This window comes from Rhinichthys klamathensis, unplaced genomic scaffold, assembly GCF_029890125.1.
Source record: "Rhinichthys klamathensis goyatoka isolate OS25496 unplaced genomic scaffold, OSU_Roscu_1.1 h1tg000071l_1, whole genome shotgun sequence".
Classification (NCBI taxonomy): Eukaryota; Metazoa; Chordata; class Actinopteri; order Cypriniformes; family Leuciscidae; genus Rhinichthys; species Rhinichthys klamathensis.
The window spans coordinates 184,449-203,434 of record NW_026606614.1 but is presented as its reverse complement, the minus strand read 5'-3'; the positions used below and the strand labels follow the sequence as shown (position 1 = coordinate 203,434).

The window sequence follows — 18,986 nt, the reverse complement described above, 5'->3', positions numbered from 1 at the left end:
TTCATGTTTATTGAGACAAGGCTTGCTTCCATTTTGGAAAGCATCTGCAATGGAAGGGGTTACATGGTTGACAGGTGAAACATGGTCACATCCAAGGCGTTTTATCTAGATTGTTGGAGTCTATTCTGTTACAGAGGCTCAAGTTTTCAAATTACATATGTAGCCTTTACATTGCAGTATTTCGCCCTTTTAACATGACCCAAACTCACTTTTGTCTATTAACACATTTACCCATCACATCCAAGAGTGGTTAGATTTGTCAGGTCAGTTGATAAGCAGTTTGCTGAGTAGTCACTACTCTGGCATCCTCTGACTCTGGTGTTGTCAAAGACATTCCCAGTGAGGAAGACATCTTGTCTGTGAGAGAAGTCACCTGCTGAATCCAGCATAGTGTTTCTCATGACAGATAGGCTGTCACAGAAAGTGCCACAGGAAGACATTTCATCCTGTTAACGCTCCTCTCCTTTGCACTGGGGATTGACCTGGAGTGAAGCCCAAGTTTCCCTTCTGCATTTCATTGCAGCTAATTAATTCCTCAGGACTTTATGATTGGGGGAATGCATGGGGATTGAACCTCATCCAATTAATTAAGAGATAAACGGACCACCATGCTCACCCCAAAGACTCCCCTGTCAACAAGTTGATTTTTGAGCGCTCTTTATTTTGCACCAGGGGCCTACCGCGTTAGTTTACAAGCAGACCCTGTACTCAATTGTGGTGGTCTCAGGCTTCAGTTGTTCAATTGTGAATCACATCCTTAGACAGCGATAACTAACTTTGTTTAATTAACTTTGCATTTTTTCCTCTCTCTTGTCAGGTTATTAAAGACCCACCCCCTCAAAGAACTCATCGACCTCCACCTCCACCTGTAAGATTATTTTTTGTATAAAATATAAATATTTTTTAATGAAAAAAATGTAATCAGTGTTTTTTGAATGTATATACATTTGATATAAAAATACATATAATTATTTTATAGAATACATACAATGTTTATTTACTGTTCATTTGAAGGTATTATTTTTAAAATATTTTAAATATACATAAAAGTTCAAAAGTTTTGGGTCAGTACTTTTTTAATTCATCAAGGAATCCTGAAAAAAAATCAGCATATTAGAATGATTTCTGGAAGATCATGTGACACTGAAGACTGGAGTAATGATGCTGAAAATTCAGCTTTGCCATCACTGGAAAAAAATACATTTTAAAATATATTAATTTGAATTAATATTTGACAGTATTACTGTTTTTAATGTTTTTTTTTTTTATCAATAGAGTGGTGCTGGTGTGACGTCACTTAGTAGGCCAACCAGCAGTTAGAATCACACTGGTTCCCTTGACCAGTAGGATTTTCCCATAGGTTTTTGGATTATCGCTTAAAGAGCATATTGTAGGTTAAAAAAAAATCTAAATTAATATATAAACTTGTATGAAAATACCATATGAAAAGTTAATGCAGGATTTAAAATGTTTTAAAACGACATAAGGGCACTAATTTAGTGGATAAAGTGAGCGTTTCTTGGACTGCTCGTAAAAACGGCTTTTTTTTCAACATCGCGTCATTTTACGTCACGATAGGGAGCCTTAGCCTCGGCTCAGTGCAGAGTAGGCTGGTATTCAGTAAGGGCGGTCGTGAGTCAGTGTGTTTTCGGTAGTTTTTGTATTTTAATTTATCATCGTCATGGTAAATTATTGTGTTTGTGGAGGTTGCAAAAACTCCGGCCTGTCAGGACATCGAGTCCACAGGTTTCTATAACAAGAAAAGGGACGGTGCTATATATCTTTCGTGCCTGGTGCGGTTTGTGCAGGTGAAGAGACGGATTTCTCTTCCGCATCGGCTTCGAAAAACCCGGTCGTGTGTAGTGTTCACTTCAGATCGGAGGATTATCATCCCGGCAATATGATGGGAGTTTAACATGGGATGCCGAAGCAAGAATATTGATCGTCTTATACTATACCAATGGCATCAAATAGTGTGATATAGGTAGTCATGCCCTAAATAGAGGCAACTTGTAATTGAAAAACAAAATTACTAGGTTGTTTAAATATTCAAATCTTTAATTTTCTGTTTATGTTATAACCCAGGTGAAAAATATGTATTAAAAATGTACTTGAGTATGTTTTTAGTACAATAGAAATATACTCAAGTATAGTTTTTATACATTTAATAGTATAAATCTACCCTAAACATACTAATGTCTGCTGGCCTGATATATGATGGAAGGTAATAATCTGTACAATATTGTGAGCACAGTGTATATCGTTAGCGAACGTGTATATCTATAAGCACATCTCTCATTAAGACACCTGTCCTGTTCTCCACTGGTTCTCCTCACACCACAACTCAATTTGTCTCTGACCGTTCTGTCTAACATTAATCCTGGCCTCTCCCTGCTCTCTTGGCAGCATAGCAGGCTCATAATTGTATGGCTGTGGTCCGTCATACGAGTAAGTATGAACAATTTCCTCAGCGTCCGAAATGTCATAGCGATCCATTGTTTTCCTGTTGTTTGAATCGACCGCTCTCCCGCCCGTTACGTCACGCCCGCCACACCCATTTTCAGACGTGGAAGTAAAATTTTCTCACAAAAACGACTCCAGAAGCTTCTGTAGCGTATTTATAAGTATATTTGAAAGAAAATCTAGTTCCTACATTATTTTTCTATACATTGACTTGTTGGGTCCTCTAACCTGCAATATGCCCTTTAAAACAAGCTCTGTGATCAACAAAAGTTTATTATATTTGCGCGTTTTGTCCATCAAGATAATTATAACAGATGAACACAACTTTTATGAATTTTGAAGCCTAAATGTAGTCACCTGAAGTAAAAAGCTAAAGCTAGGCTACAAACGAACTACACCACGTCACCATCACTAACCTTCCGACAACTCTTTTTATCTAAAAAAGATTTTCCAGAACGTTTGAGTTAGAATAGTTTATAAGATCACAATTATAAACATAACAAGGCTGTAAAAGCGGACTGAGCTTACCTGTTCGGCATGATAACGTTTAATCTCCTCGACAGCCTTTGTAGTCCCATTTAGCAAACAGCTGAAAAAAAAAAATCACGAGTGGGATAATACTGATGTATATTATGTTGTAGATTAAAACGTGAAAGTGTCTTGAGCTTGTGCTCACTACAGACCTTATTTCAGCCATTTAACCAAAACCCCATTCAAAAAACCCATTGACTCCGGGACGATGGAATTGGACGTGCTAAAATGATAACTCGCTTCCACGTTTTGGCCTACAAAGTGATGTCATACCTGCACCACTCTATTGCAGCCTTGGTGAGCAAAAGTGACTTCTTTTAATAACATTAAAAATCTTACCGACCCCAAACTTTTGAAAGGAAGTGTACATAAAGATTGTAATTACGTATCTGCTCTTGTATTTGCAATGCACATATTTCTTTGAGGCTTTAAGTCTCAATTTTATTTATTTTCTGTTCTGTATTTTCTGAAAAAATAAATATTTTTTTCAGATACCAGAGCCAGACCCACTACCCAAGAAGAAGTGGCCAACTGTGGATGCATCTTACTATGGAGGAAGAGGAGCTGGTGGAATCAAACGCATGGAGGTGAACGTTACATTTAACCTATAATGATGTGCAGCCCCCTGATGACAGAAAATGTTTTGATGTCATCACAGCTGTCTTTGAGCATTTTCCAGTTGTCTACCACCACCACTCCCTCTCTCTCTCTCTGGGTGTAGGGGGTAGGGAGGGTGTTAATTTTGCATGGAGACTGGAGCAAGTGGATCTTAGGACCATTCTTGTTTTCTTTGGCTTTCTCTTACCAGTGACCATGGACTGAGAGTTGAGCAAGAAATTGAAAATCTGGAGTGGACATTGAGCAGAGTAATTTTAAAGTGCTTTGATTGGGGTCACATGCACAATATATTGATACCATATCAGTTATCGGCTGACATTAGAGATTTCTGTCATTTTAATATAAGCCATTCATGGGTTATCGGATATAACGTGAATATAAATACCGGTACATCCCTAGTCACCTGCTCTGTTCCAGTCTTTGCATTACTTGGATATATTGTTGTAGAAACAAATATTGAACTAACTAAGAAAGCTTATTGTTCTCTGTTGATCCACACAAGAGCACTTGTTCTTCTTTCCTGTATGAAAGCCATTGTGTCTGTGATGTCAAGCTCAGCACACCTCAAAGTTTCTGATAGAAATCTCCTTAAATGTAGCACAGCCTCTGACTGATGGTTTTGACGTGACAGGGCCCTGCCAGTTCGGCCTCAATGATGTCCCACTGTCTCAAGTCATGTTGACGCTAAATGATTGAGAACTGCTGTGACGAGATTAATTCCTCTTGCTGACTTCCATTCTGTCATTCAACTTTTGTTCAGCTGAAATGTGCTACTTGGCACTGTATCCATCTCAAAGCTGGTTTTAAAAGGGATATTTGTTTCATGCTCAGCCACCCCTCCTCCAGTCTCCCATGTAAAGAAGACATCACTGAAGTTCCTTCTGAAAGCTTTGGAAACCGTTTCTACTAACCTTTCCCATGAGTGTGCAAGGGATGAGATGGGCTCAGGGCTTACTGAGTTACAACTGTCTTTAATGTTTCGAAAGCTTTCATTCATCCAGACAACCGATCTCCATTTCTGAAGCTATCTCTGGACCTGGGGAGGAGGTTTACCTAAGTATGCCTACTTGCTCTTTACTTAAAACACATGCTGACGTGTGAAGAGGGAAACATGGGATGCAAAGAATGTTTTATTAATTGAGAGTTGTTGCAGATTGGAATGTGTAAGTCTGACTAATTTGATCCAATGCCGGCATTCAAATTAGCGGTGAAGGTCTCAACGCGCGTTCCGTCTCTTCCAATGGCAGAGGGATTTATAATTAAATGCAATACTTTTTATCTTATGTATTAACTCGTTTCATCTGACTCCATAAATGAAAGTGTTTTTCAATGATATCTGTGCATCATTAAGTATACGTTAATGTTTGACTGTTTCTTTTATCTCCAATGAAAATAATATCAAAGCCTGTTAGAATAATCAAATATAACAATTTATTATGTCAGGTAAAAGTATTATGCCAATTTCATAATCAGTTCAAATATCATCAATACAAAACATCAAATGCTCTAGGATAAGAGAAAACAGATGCAAACCCAACATTTTAAGAACTACATGAGCTAACTCATGGGCTATCTGAAATACAGAAAAAGCCCTGAGCTCTCTCTGCATTTTCCTTATATAGCCAGATGTAAAGCTTGAATTTAGTGGAAATTTACTGTGTTCACCCCCCCAGACTCACTGGGGGTAGAAGAACCATTTTGCTAAGAACAGTGGAAATTAGCAATCATGAATTTTCACCTTTGGGAGTGCCTAGACCACATTCCTTTGTGTGCCAGTTATTCCTAAACTCTTAAAACCCTTATTTCCTTTTGTTTTACTTCTTTTGGAATGAGACACTCGTACCAGCCACCCTGAGACCTTTAAAATGATACTAAACACAATCCTTAATGATAATCATTCACATTAAAACCATACATATATTCTTATGTGAGTTTCAGGTGATCTGCAAGAGTGGGGGGAAGCTGTGTGTGTGTGTGTGTGTGTGTGTGTGTGTGAGAGAGAGTTGTTCACATGTTAATTTGCAAGCAAGGTCCTTTGTCTTCGGAGACCAGTGGTCAGATCATTTCTCTTTAACCAGTTTTCCAGTCTTACAGAATGTCCAGGGATTCTATTGAAAAGCTTTTCTATATTGATGTGACTTAATTTACAGCTTGAGAAGTGCAGTTATAATTAAGCACTTTTCAGTGAGGGACAGGCCGAGAACTAAGAAAAAGTACTTTATTGTATATATATTTTTATGTATACTTTTTATTTATATAATGTAATGTAATATAATCTAATATAATACCTTTTCTTTTTCAAATATCTGTGTAGGTCCGTTGGGGAGAGAAAGGGTCCACAGAGGAGGGCGCACGGCTAGAGAAAGCCAAGAATGCAGTGATATCGATACAAGAGGAGGCCGAAGAACCCATGATCAAAAAGCCAACTGCATCCCCACCCACATACCATCAACCTGAATCCAAGTGGTATACTCCAATCAGGGTGAGTCACTTACTGTTGCAATTGAGGCCATTACCATCTTTCTGTCGCCTCCCTTTCCTTATTTTGAGTCCACCTGAAAGTTCCACTCTATCATTTTTGAAGCCTTTGCTTGAGATGAGTGGAAAAAGAAACCAAGCTAAGGCCACATATTGATATTTCTTGTTTTATCATAGGGCCGCCTTGAGGCACTTCGGGCTCTTCTGCGGCGGCAGTATGACCGAGTTTCGCTCATGCGCCCAACGACCGCAGATAAGGTAAGCCACAGATGGTTTACCCCAATACAAAATGCAAACATGATTCATCACTCTTGCATACTACCAAAGTAGAGCCAATTTTTTGTTGTACATAAAGCATGGGGTGTCAGTTTTTCTGGTGTAAGCGTTCAGGGGATATTTATGAGTGTGTGAGTTTGTGTGTGTATTAAATGCGTGCAAGTTTCACAAACCTCAGCTGCAAAGACTCTCAACAGGATGTGACTGTCATGAACTTGTGCCTAAGACACTTCCTCTTTTGTAACTTTTGTAGTGCAATAATATATGTGCACAAAAAGTCCTATGAATGTGCAAAGACAACATTCAGAGTAAGTAAGCTTTATTTGTATAGCACCTTTCACAGATAAAATCACAAAGTGCTTTACATGTAGCAAAGTAGCAATTTGAACAGTTAAAAAACATTATACAAAACATACAACATAATAGCTCAGTCAACTAAAAGATTGTCTGAATAGAAGTGTCTTCAGCTGTTTTTTAAAAGAATCAACACAATCAGCCACACACAACGACAAGGGCAGGGCATTCCACAGTTTGGGAGCAACTGCTTGAAAAGAGCGGTCTCCCCGAGTTTTTAGGCAGGTTTTGGGGACCATCAGGAGATTTTGACCTGAGGAACGAAGAGTGCGAAAGGAAGAGTAAGGGGTCAACATGTCTGCAATATATTTAGGGGTCTGTCCATGTAGGCATTCCATTTAAGAACAGAATGTGTTGTTTTGTTTTCATTGTTGTATAGATTACTCCACCATAGAAACGTTTCTTATGCTTACCAAGGCTGCATTTATTTGATCAAAAATATAGTAAAATAGTAATATTGTGAAGTTTTATCACAATTACAAATAACTTCTCTTTTTTCAATTCAATTCAATTCAAATTTATTTGTATAGCGCTTTTCACAATACATATTGTTTCAAAGCAGCTTTACAGAAAGTGCATTTCAGAATTTTTTATAATTTATAATGTATTTCTTTGATGGCAAAGTTGAATTTTCAGAGTTTTTAATGTAGTAGTAGAACTACTGTTTAATATTTTTTTTAGGAATATTTTTCAGGATATTTTGATAAATAAAACTTTCAAACGACTAGAATTTATTGGAAATAGAAATCTTATGCGACATTATAAATGTCTTTAATGTTTACTTTTAATCAATTTAATGCATCCTTGGTGAAGAAAAGTATGAATTGACTCCAATATTTTGAACGGTAGTGTATATTGAATGTGAAGTGAACTTGTGGATCATCCTCTTGTGAGACAAAATTAGCACTGAAGTAAACAGGCTTCACAAGGCTGACTACGTGTGCACTACAATAAAAAAAAAATAAAATCCAAAGTAGTGCACAGTTTGAAGCATTTGTTTGGGTTTGTTTCATCTTGAAAAAGTCCTCACCGCATCCGTGGTGCTAGTGCTCCCATTAGCTGAAATATCCCAGTCACGCTTGAGCCACTTGTTCTGTTTTACTTTCTTCAAAAGAACTGTTAAAACCTTTGTAACTCTCAATACATCTGAGATGAGGGTCTGGAGCCTCCAAGCGGGACCCTGGCACACTTCAGTGAGGCCACAGCTCGATCGTGCAGACTTTCAAGCCCTTGATCAAGTGCACTGGGTGCAGGCATGAGCTATCAAAGCCCGAGGAGTCCCTCGCCAGAGCCAAGGTGGGCCGCGTACTCTCAGCTAGAGAGAGGGGGGCTTTGATGCCCGACAGGAACCCTCGGGGGTCATGAATTTTTCAGCGTTGGATCCGTGGGGTTACGAGGACTCATACAGGTGTAAGGAAGCAGGTTGTCGCAGACATCTGTTCAGCTCGGAGACCCCTCCCGGCCCCTCCCCCCACTCCGCCCACAGACAGACTGCTGGATTGTCAGCAGATGTAGTTTTTTCAAGACAGCCTGAACACTTTCTGCTCTCCCATTTACCGCCTGAGGGGCTCCAACACCAAAGGTAGAGCGGAGGGTGGACACAGCTGCACTGCCGAACTTGCCTGGGGCACAAATAAAGAGATCTAATGTGGTTTGACTGTGTTGTTAGGGAGACCGGGGAGCCAGAGAGGCACTTCAGAGCCAGCTTAGCGCTGCAACATCTGCCGTCAAGTTTCCGGAAAGAGCGGCAGGGGACAGCAGGTAGAGAAGGTGGCAGCGCGTCAAGGGCTGGCCTATTACTGGCGGGGGCTCTTTTGAACGCCCGCCCGCCCGCCCCTGTGTTTCTCTCTCTTTCTCGCTCCCACCTCTAACTAACAGTCTCGGCAGGGCTCGGTATTGTTTTACAAAGCAGCAGTCTGCAAAACACACTAATAAGCACCTTTATAAATGATACATTAACATACATTAACCCCAGAGAGCTGCCACACAAAGGCAAAATCGAGATGGGACCCGTAGAAAAGGCTTTTGTTTCTCCTGCTGCTGTGGGTCTTAAAAGGATTGTTCACTCAAAAATTACAATATTGTCATCATTTACTCTACCATTCAAACGTTTGGGGACAGTAAGATTTCTGCAATTGTTTGATCAAAAATACATTCCTATGTAATGTATTAATTTTCAGCAGTCATTTGTATTTCTTTTCCCCAGGATTATTTGATTAATAGAAAGTTAAAAAGAACAGTATTTATTTGAAATAAAATCTTATTTTTATCATTTGATCAATTAATTGCATCCCTGTTGAAGTATTAATTTCTTTAAAAAAAAACATATTGACCCCAAACTTTTGAACTGTATGTGTAAGTATGAAGTGAACTTTAGTCAAGTGTATCATCCTACAAAATTAGCCCTGAAGGAAATAGACTTTGCATGTCCATGCTGTTTACGTGGACACTTTGATTGAACTTTTTATCTTCCAAAATAGGGCACCATTTGAAGCATTTGTTTGGGGTTGTTTTAAAATGAAATGATAGTTCTTCCAAAAGTGACAGTTCTATCATCATTTGCTTATGTCATTCCAAACCTATATGACTTATAAGTAAGAACTAAGATAGTTTAAAAAATGTCTTCTTACAATGAAAGTCAGGTGGGGTACAGTGTTGATTTGTACTTCATTGACTTAAAATTGTGTTTCTCAAAAGAAATGAGAGAGTAAATTATGACAGAATTTCTTTTTTATTGCTTTTGTTTCCATACTAGAGGCTTCGGGGGTGGTATGGGAGTAATGATGATAACTGATGGTGATTATAGATATAGGGTGATTTTACAATATTCATTTTCAAGACGTCGTTCCGCGGGTTTTGTTATTTTTTGAGGAAATCAATCCTCATTTTCTCTCTGATTTCAACTCCCACACTCTCTTACTCAGGCTGAGCCGATATTGTCAGATGTTTCGAAGCCAAGGCAAGCTCAATGTGTAATACAGACATGGTGCACACACAAGATTTTCAGATTGCAGCCCCCACACCCCCAGAAAGCATTGTTCAAGACGTATAATGTCACTTTAGCGTTGCCTCTGCATACATTAAACCCTATTAAAATCATTCTCTGTATAACACGTACCTTATTAGCCCATGCCGACTGCTTGCCTCCTTAGGGCAGTGCTGTAATGAGGTGGAGTGTATTTTTAAATGGTGTAAATTCCGACCTCAGACAAAGAAAACATGTCAGCTCGCAGTCCCGAGGCATGGTGCTCGTGGCGGAACTTTCCTCGGCAAAAATAAATAAATAAAAATCTACTGTTGCGGCCCAGTGTGACAGCATCTTAATTTAACAGTCATCGGTCACATAAACAGAGCGGTGGGAGCATTTTAATTAAGAGACTGCAAGCGGGCGGCACGGCGGGGCCAACTCTTGAAGAATGCCATTATAGAAGCAGGAGAGAGGAAGAGAGGGAGGCAACGCTGGCATGGAGAAATAGCGACGGGGTAGAGGACGAAGGAGAGAGTGAGAACAAGAGAGAGAGCGGGGGGAAATTGAGGCTCTAGGCTGGCGGGCCGGGTCCCTCAGGTCGGAGGCACACATGGCCAGGCTTAGCCGCAATAGTGTTTAAGAGCCCAGTCTCATGACTGGATTAGGGCGCAGAGCGGCAGACCGCGAACTGTTTGTGTTTTACCCCGGGAGCCAAGAGAGTGAACAGTGTCCTAATGAACTAGCAAGGCCAGTATGAAGTGGGTCTGGCTGCTGTAGTGAGGGGCAACTGCCTAATGAGCAGAACTGAGCTGCGCTGAACAAATCAGGGATGCAACAACTGTCAGAAAATGTGGTTTGCTTGGCACTAGGTAGAAGCAGCCTCATTTAGATATGCAATATGTGTTGCCTTTCAAGCTCCTTTATGAGATTTTTTGCAATGTTAAAATACTTTCTGCCATTTCTAGGCTGATTTCCTCAAAATGCGTAAACACTGTTGCTCTTTGGTTATCAAAATATCATTGCAAAAAAAGCATTTTGTTATTTTTTTGCTGTCTTTAAAAAAAAAAAATAATATCTAAATATTCTTCAAGATGTTTTCAAAGATTATATCTTGAATTATTACCTCATTTCCAAATGGTTGTTTTTGTCTTTTAAGCATACATCGAACAACATTTAGCGAGGTTTATGCTTAAAAAAGAAAGACAAGAATGAGGGGAGAAAAACTTAATTAAAAATGAAAAATTTTTACATCTTAGAAAAAGTGTCTTTTTAGAGGATGTTTTAATGTTTTTACTGGATAACAAGACTAAGATACTGAAAATACTGATTTGTATTGTTATTTTCCAGTGATTACTGTTTTTTTTAAGCATCCCAATAGGCTCAACACAACAACATTGACTCAACCAGTGGTGTTAGTTTGAGGCAGGAGAATCTGTTTAATCTGATTTTAAAATTATTACTGCAATTCCAGTTAGTGATGCTGTGTGCAGACATGAATCACTTCAGCTTTAAGGCACTATTGTTTTTGGTTGCATTGAAATGACTTAATTTCTCGCCCAAAAAATCCTTTTGTCATGAATCCCATTGATATGCAGATTTCGTATAATCAATGTGCTGATTAAACAAGAACACAAATTGTGTACTCGCATCTCAAGAAAAATGACAGGAGATAAGAGTGCTTAATAGTATTTAATGATTTAATCTCTCTCTGATTGTGTTATCACATGATGTTATGTGACAAATACAGATTTTTCTCTTTTTTTTGGGACTCTAGGAAAAAAACAACACTTTCTGTTCTGTGAACAGATACACGCAAGCGCCGGTTTCCATGAACAAATAAAACCTGGCAAATGTTATTAAGTTGAAACATACCCTAGATCAGAGGGCACAAGATTTCTAATTAATGGTGTAATTGGAATTAAATCAGAGCGTCACAAATAATAAAGCAGAGGAAAGCACTTGTTTATGGAAGGGGAGAGCTGACCGTGTAACAAAACATTATCATATTTATAGGAGTATGAGTCCTTCGCCATCTGCTGTAAATCTTCACATCTTCATCATTTTCCTTGAGTAGCTGATTTTTGTAGCCATTACGACACCATTGTGTTTGTTATGACAATCGGTGTGCATCCTTTAAACATGCTTGTGTCTTTTTTCTGGTCCTCATTAGTGCTATCAGCAGACTGGCCTGTTACCCTTAACAAGCATTAAGTAGAAGGCTGACAGTTCAGTTAAAGCGCACCGGCCCCAGAGGAGAAATGACAGCTTTAACAATGACTGGCTTGCCGATTTCATGAAATGGCCCCTTGCTCTTGGAACCAGGTCTCTCTCTGTTTTTTGTGTAATGCAGAAAGTAGGGCAGATGTCCACGTGGCTGGTTGTAAATTCGACAATGTCTGCCATGTTAATCTATGAGCCTCCTCAAACAGCCAGTCCTCCTGGTAACAGGATTAGATTGGGGACCCCAATGAGCTGGTTTGGAGGGTGGCACTGGGAACTAGAAAGTGGGGGTGGGTAGTGCCAAAATCATGACAGAGCTTTTGGGTTGGAGTAGTGTATGCACTAGATGGGTTTGGAGAGGAACTAACATGTCCACAAATGTAGATAAATAGCGTTTTCCTTTTTTGATGAGGCTATAGCCATTGTCTCCAGTACATTAAGCACTATTAAATTGCCATTAGTGTAATCTTTCAATCCTCAGCAGTGCAAATAAATTTGCATTCACTTCAAAATATATATAAAAAAAAACATGGTTTGAACTGAAATTTTATTAATGCAAAATTAAAATGTTTTTTTAACATGGTTTAAATTGGAAAAAAAAATTTTTACAAGTAATTAAACCTTTTTTTGTCATTGTTATGATTTCTCTTTATGCTTTCAATCCTTTTTTTTATAATCTATCAGCATGGCTTAATTTGACTTAAAACTTTCTTTCTGGATTGAAGGCTTGATCCGAGTAAAACAAAATGCAATCCATTAACAATCTTATTTTTTTTTTCTCCATCCTTTTTGTTTGCATTGTAATTTATTTCCATATTGAGGTCAAGCGTTTTAGCCTACAGAGGTTTTTATATTAGTGATGTATGTGCTCAGAAATCCCTTTCCTCCTGTATCGGAGCACATTCTGCTGATTAGCTGGGTGGGCTGGTACCTGCCCCCTTTAGCAGACTGTTTAACACAGGCGCAAGCTTCTGTGTACTTCCCCTTAACCCCCTGATTCTATCCGAGCTGATGTCCTGCCGTGTTTGTCTGTGTGTGTGTGTGTTCTTTTTCCCTTGGCCAGACTGGCTACAAATGTGCTCGCGTCAATGTGCCGGGCCATTTCTTCATCGTCTATTAAAATCAAAGCCTCGTTGCAATGAGAGCTGGAATCTTGGCTTTAATTAAGCAGCATTACTGTTAGTGTCAGACATTCCCTGGGCTGCTTTGTCGCATTGATTTTTCTCCTTAAGTGTGACAGACCTATGGAAATCATACAGGGAATCGGTAATGTATTGTAATTCACTCCTTCCCTCGTCTGATCAATTTGAATATTTAAAGTGATGAATACAGTGCATGACTGTTCGAAAGGCAATTTGTGGACATTTGTTTTAGTGGTTTGTTTTTAAGATATTTAAATATGCACAATTTGCAACTATGGTCATATTAAAATACGGTATGATAATAGAAGAGTAATTGAGAACGGTGGCATTCAAATGTGTACGGTAATTCAATAAATCCACTTATTAAAATGAAAAAGAGACATTTATAAAATGTTTACACAGATTTAGATTAAATTAATTTAACTGAATATTGAAATAAATTAAATATTTAGATTTTAAAGGTATACCAGCAGTAGCAATCCTGTATATTTTATAAACTGTATGTTTAGGGCTTATAATACATAATGGATCATTTAAGCTTGTGCTGCACATTTTCAGCTCTCTGAATACCATGCATGGGATTTCAGCGGCTTGATTATGCTAATTAGTTTTAATATGCAAATGTGGGAGCCCTCTTTATTTTAAACCATTGGCCCAAGCAATATTAAATGCAGTTCTAATCTTTATTAGACAGTAATTAATTGTGCTCATAAAAGCATGACTTTAATAGTGTTAAAACGCAGGACTTTAACGCTATGGCTTGATTTTTGTTACCACTGAAACTCAGTGTTTGGCTAGACGCTGTGAAACAGCACCCCGGGATCTCCCCCTAGATCTTGTATCACATCATATTATAGATAAGACTCATGGTCCCACAATTTGGGCAAAAAGTCACTTTCTTACAGGTCTGATGCAATGCAGCATGTAATTTTGAGCAGATGTATTTTTTAAGATGGCAAGTTTGGCATCCCTATATCACTTTGTGTTTGGAGTGTCTTTAACATTTCATCACTAGAGCCTGAATTGGCCATAAATAAATTACAACTTGTGGTTCATTATTGATTGGAAGAAAGGACACAGATGTGACAATTATCGTGCAGCTGTTGAAAAAATCGGTTTATTCATTTATGTATTTGTTCCGTCCTGTCAGTCAAACATTCTCTCAGAGGAGGAAAGCTAGTGCCCTCAAAAAATGAAATCAAAAAGTCATGCTTCTGTTCTCTAGTGCCACTCCAAAACTTCTGTTCGCCGATCTCACGGTTTATCAAAATTAAAGAAATGTGAATCACAATCCATATGACATTCATCATCATAATAGATCATCATAACAGTTTATAATCTAACATAGTAAGTTTAATGATGATGTCAACCTTAATGAGTTATAGGTCATTCTGTCCCGTACATCATATATCATCAAATCAAGTAGAAACGAAGGTCTCTGGGTTTGTTGCAGCAGAGAGATTTCGACATAAAGAGAGCAGATCTATGAGAAATGGCTTGTTTGCTTTCCTTTGTTTTGATCACAATAATCTGGATATGTATCTGTGGGTCTCAAAACAAATGCATTTAAGTAGTTCTGAATCCCGATTTTTGTGTGCACAGATGCAGAACTGCTCTTGTGGTCTTAATAGTTTTAACCCATCAGATGGCCCAAACCCTTCCGAAGTGGCAGTCGCATAAATTTCCTACCCTAAGAAGTTTTGCCATATTTTACCCATCTATCTGTCCAACACGAATGCTTTACACAATATAAATCTCAGAATGCTGCTCATTTTGTTCCAATGCATACAATTGTATGTGTGGTTGTGTGTGTGTGTGGTTGTGTGGTTGTCCCCTCAAAGATGGCAATATCCTAGATCCTTGTCCTTGTGGGTAAATTTTTTGGTCCCCATGAGGAAAACGGCTTATGATTATGAATCATACTAAGTGATGTTTTTTGAAAATGTAAAAAGGCAGAAAGTTTTCTGTGATGGGTTAGAGGTAGATTTAGGGTTAGGTGATAGAATATACATTTTGTACAGTATAAAAATCATTATGCCTATGAAAAGTCCTCATAAAACATGAAAACCCAACATATGTGTGTTTGGCCTCCACTGGTCATCCTGATTAGAAGCAGAAGGTCTTGTGTGTTTCTAGTTTTGGACCCAGTGGAATCATGGAGCTTTTTTTTTTTTTTGGTATAATAGATGTTCACTTTGGCCTTACGACATTTAAGGACTGAGGGATTTTCCCGTAATGTTTAATATTACATTGTGAAACAACTCTGACTCATGCTGGAAGTCTGACTTTAGGTTTGATCTAGGTATTATTTGTTGGTGAATTTATGTGAAGTGGTTCTCAACTGGTTTTGCTTCAGTATTCAGATTTTACATTGGACAAAACAAGTGGTGACCCAAAAAAGAAGCAGACTTGAGTAATGTATAAAAGTAAGCAAAAATATCCTTAAAATAAAGCATTTGCATTTCGTTTAATCTATTCTTGTTGGGACCTGTAGAGATTGATTGGCGCAGAGCCGATCCGCCCTATACGCTCACTACGCAAGCTGCGTAGGGCCCCGCAAATTACTCAAGGCCCCGCCTCCCCCTCGTGTCATAGCGCGTCAATTAATGTTTACAACATCAATGACAAAATGAAGCGAAACTATCCTTCTGGTCACAAAAAGAGGGGGGAAAAACATGAGTGAATTGCGGAAACAACAATCAGGTAAACTTGTGTTCTCTCCTTTCCAAGTTTGATGTCAGCAAAGTAAAGTTAAGTTTATGTGCATTTCTATTGTGTTTTTTAAAGTGCAACGGCTCGGAAAAGATAACCGCGTCGCGTGTGTTATCATACGTTCATATGCGCGTGCACGAAATGAAACGCGCATTTTTCAAGCAGAAATATATGTGGAGAGAGACCAGACATACTGTAGCCTACAATATTTGGGCCTGAATGATGACACTCCTCATCAAATTACACATTATACATACTTTTAAAACAAGACACTGATTATCTAGTCTCAGTCAATGTGTAGTTAAAAACTCTAAACAACTGCTTATGCAAGATGGAAAGCAATGTATTGACAATTTGACATTGATTGACTATTGATTTATAGGCTATATTGAATTTAAAATGTTGATTAGCTGGACATACTGGTCAATATGGATGCACATCCCTCAGTAAATAATAACCATAAATCAAGAATTGCTTCAACATGCATACTAAAACAAACCTTTAACATATGGCAAGCCATTTTAGCTTTTATTCATTCACAGTTTATGCATTTTTTATATCAAGAATTCATTTTTTTTTTTTACTATTTGCAATGTGAATTCTTGATTATTTTTTACTAGTAGGGCCCCATAGTTACATTTTTATCTACCAATGTCTATTTCTGATATCAGGAATTACATGTTCACTTGTACAAAAGTTAATTCTTGATTTCAATGATGTCATCACTCACAGGGATTATTGATATCTGCAACACAATATTCACTTGTTATCTTAATATTCTATAGAAAATACTCTATTCAATAAATATCATTCTGTTCTATATTATTGTACTTATTCTTTGACTGTTTGGTTTAAAGGAGGGAGGATTGTATTGGGAGAACTGAAGTGTCAGGTGTGACTGTGGCAATGGCAAATGGTTTACATAGCTCACGGCTTCACGGGTCAGGTAGAGGGCCCCTTAGCAGAATTTAGCTTAGGGCCCCAGGGAGGTCAGGATCGGCACTGGATTGGCGTCACAGGATTTGACGTCAACAACAAAAAAATTAATCTGCGCCCCTGATAGGCCAATATTTTGATATTCTAACTTTGCACTATAATATGGTTATGATTGTATGCATTTCATTATTTGCTTTTAGCATTGTTTTTCCCTGCTACAATTCTGTCAGAGCAGGCCTGTGACCCTTTTTTTGGGTCATGACCCACCAGCTGAGAAGACCTGCATCTGACTCTGAAAACTGAAAACAGAATGGGAATTCAGGATTTAAGTGAAAGATTTTTGAGGATTTATCTAACACAAAATGGTTTGAAAATAAAACGGTTAAAAATCATGCAAAAATATACTACGCAAATCCTTCTTTCAAAAACATGTTGCTTTACATTGATAAGTTCAAATTTAACGAATATGGAGAAGAGCAGAAGCATTAACATTTTCGGTGAACATTTCAGCTTCTGTTTTGGTCTCTGTCTGTGGGATGTTACGGTCTCATTTTGGTTAGTTTAACACTGTTTTGCCTTCGAAAGTCTTTTCTGTGAACTTTGCTCTAAGGTACATATGCACAGACTCATGACTTTTCATAAGTAAGGCCATCGGGTATGGGTTGATATGATCCTCTGTAACATAAGGATATGGAAAGTTCTGCTCTTTGTCATGGTTGCATATATTAGCACTAATTCTGTCTTTGTCATCCAAGGCTTGGCTCAGGGGCACTGACTCCAGAATCAGAACATGCAAATAAATCATATTTATATATATTTATACTGTACACAGAGTTACGATTTTTCTTGCTGTGTGTTGTCACAGGATCTTTATTTTGTCTAATACCTTCGTGGCTTTAAATTTTTAATGAAGACAAACAAGAGTATATGGATTTTTTTTATTGTTAACATTGTTTGTTTCATATGAGACCACGATAGATTTGATCTTTTGTTACTGTAAGATTGTTGACATGACATACTTTTGGAAAATTGACTTCCTGTGGTGTGAGATGCTATGCTACGTCTAAAACAATTTTAAACAGCATTTTGATTAAATGTTTTTAAATTATTATGCTGGCAACTTTTATTACCTCATTTACAGCAATAACTGAAAAAATAAATGCATTTTATTGCCTTTTTGAAATGGCATTTTTACAAATTATAATATATTATAATAATAAAATCATATTATATTATAATACAATTATATTATATTATATTATTCTAGCAAAGTTTGTTGATAAGGGAAGAAGGAGGAAGGAACCGGTGAACATTTAACATAACTTTTAATGACAAAATAAACAAACAACAAAACGAAAGTAAAACGGCAGCCCCTTACGGACTCCTGCTGCATATAAACACAACATAAAGTCCAGGCCTGGTCCTCTCTCGTCCTTCACTGTCGTCACTCCTCCTTTTATCCTTACTAAACTCTTCCGTGGGACTCGAGACTGGTGTAGCGAGCAGGTGACGTTCATTATATTATATTACATTAAACAGGTGCTAAATGCACTGAAATAACACTGTGCATTATATATAATATATATATAATAATATAATATAATAAGTATTTATATTAAGTCAAAATAACCATAATCTATATCATTTAGGCTTATTACTGACCGCAGAATGTACATTGATGAAAATTAGATGTTTGTGTACATTTTCTAACAATGATGGCAGTGATTTATCATATGATCCAATGACAGAGAAGAGTGTTATAATCAGACTTCTATCCAGACATGCAGTGGAGTCCGTACTCCATAACCTAGTACTTGGTCTGCAAACTGGGGAAATGCACTGTGCAAATTGCTTTTTTGGGTGTATTTGTACCGCCACCTGATTTGAATAATTCACTGAAACAGCCGTAAAAGACAGCGTTTACAAATGAACGCTGCTATCATTCTTGATGAATTCCCTTATTAGTTTTCTTTGACTTACATTTTGGGGGGTTTCAATGTAGCGTAAAACTGTTTTGTTCTGCTCTGGGATATGGAATGACTTATTCCAGGTTCGTTTGGCAAAACAACAAAAATGAATAATAATTTTATTTTACTGACTTTTCTCTTTGTCTTTTTGACCTGCTAGGAATTGAAATTCTTTCTACTAATGTTTCCCCCCCTGAAGAGACGGAAAGTTAACGAGTGTTAGGGCAGTACAATTGAAGAGGTTGTGTTCATTAGCCAGGGTACAACATGGCTGCTACCAGGACTGGACTAACCGGTTCTAGAGGCACCCTGATGGTGGCC

General features: G+C 37.9%; 1 protein-coding gene across 1 annotated transcript in view; it reads left to right on the top strand.

Moving 5' to 3' along the window:
* Positions 1-18,986, top strand: part of antxr2a (ANTXR cell adhesion molecule 2a) — a 58,139-nt gene that overhangs the window by 21,095 nt on the left and 18,058 nt on the right. Inside the window, exons 13-16 of the mRNA XM_056250559.1 lie at positions 818-868; positions 3,486-3,581; positions 5,927-6,094; positions 6,268-6,348. Of these exons, the coding sequence (XP_056106534.1) occupies positions 818-868; positions 3,486-3,581; positions 5,927-6,094; positions 6,268-6,348 (396 nt within the window). The remainder of the gene's footprint in view (positions 1-817; positions 869-3,485; positions 3,582-5,926; positions 6,095-6,267; positions 6,349-18,986) is intronic.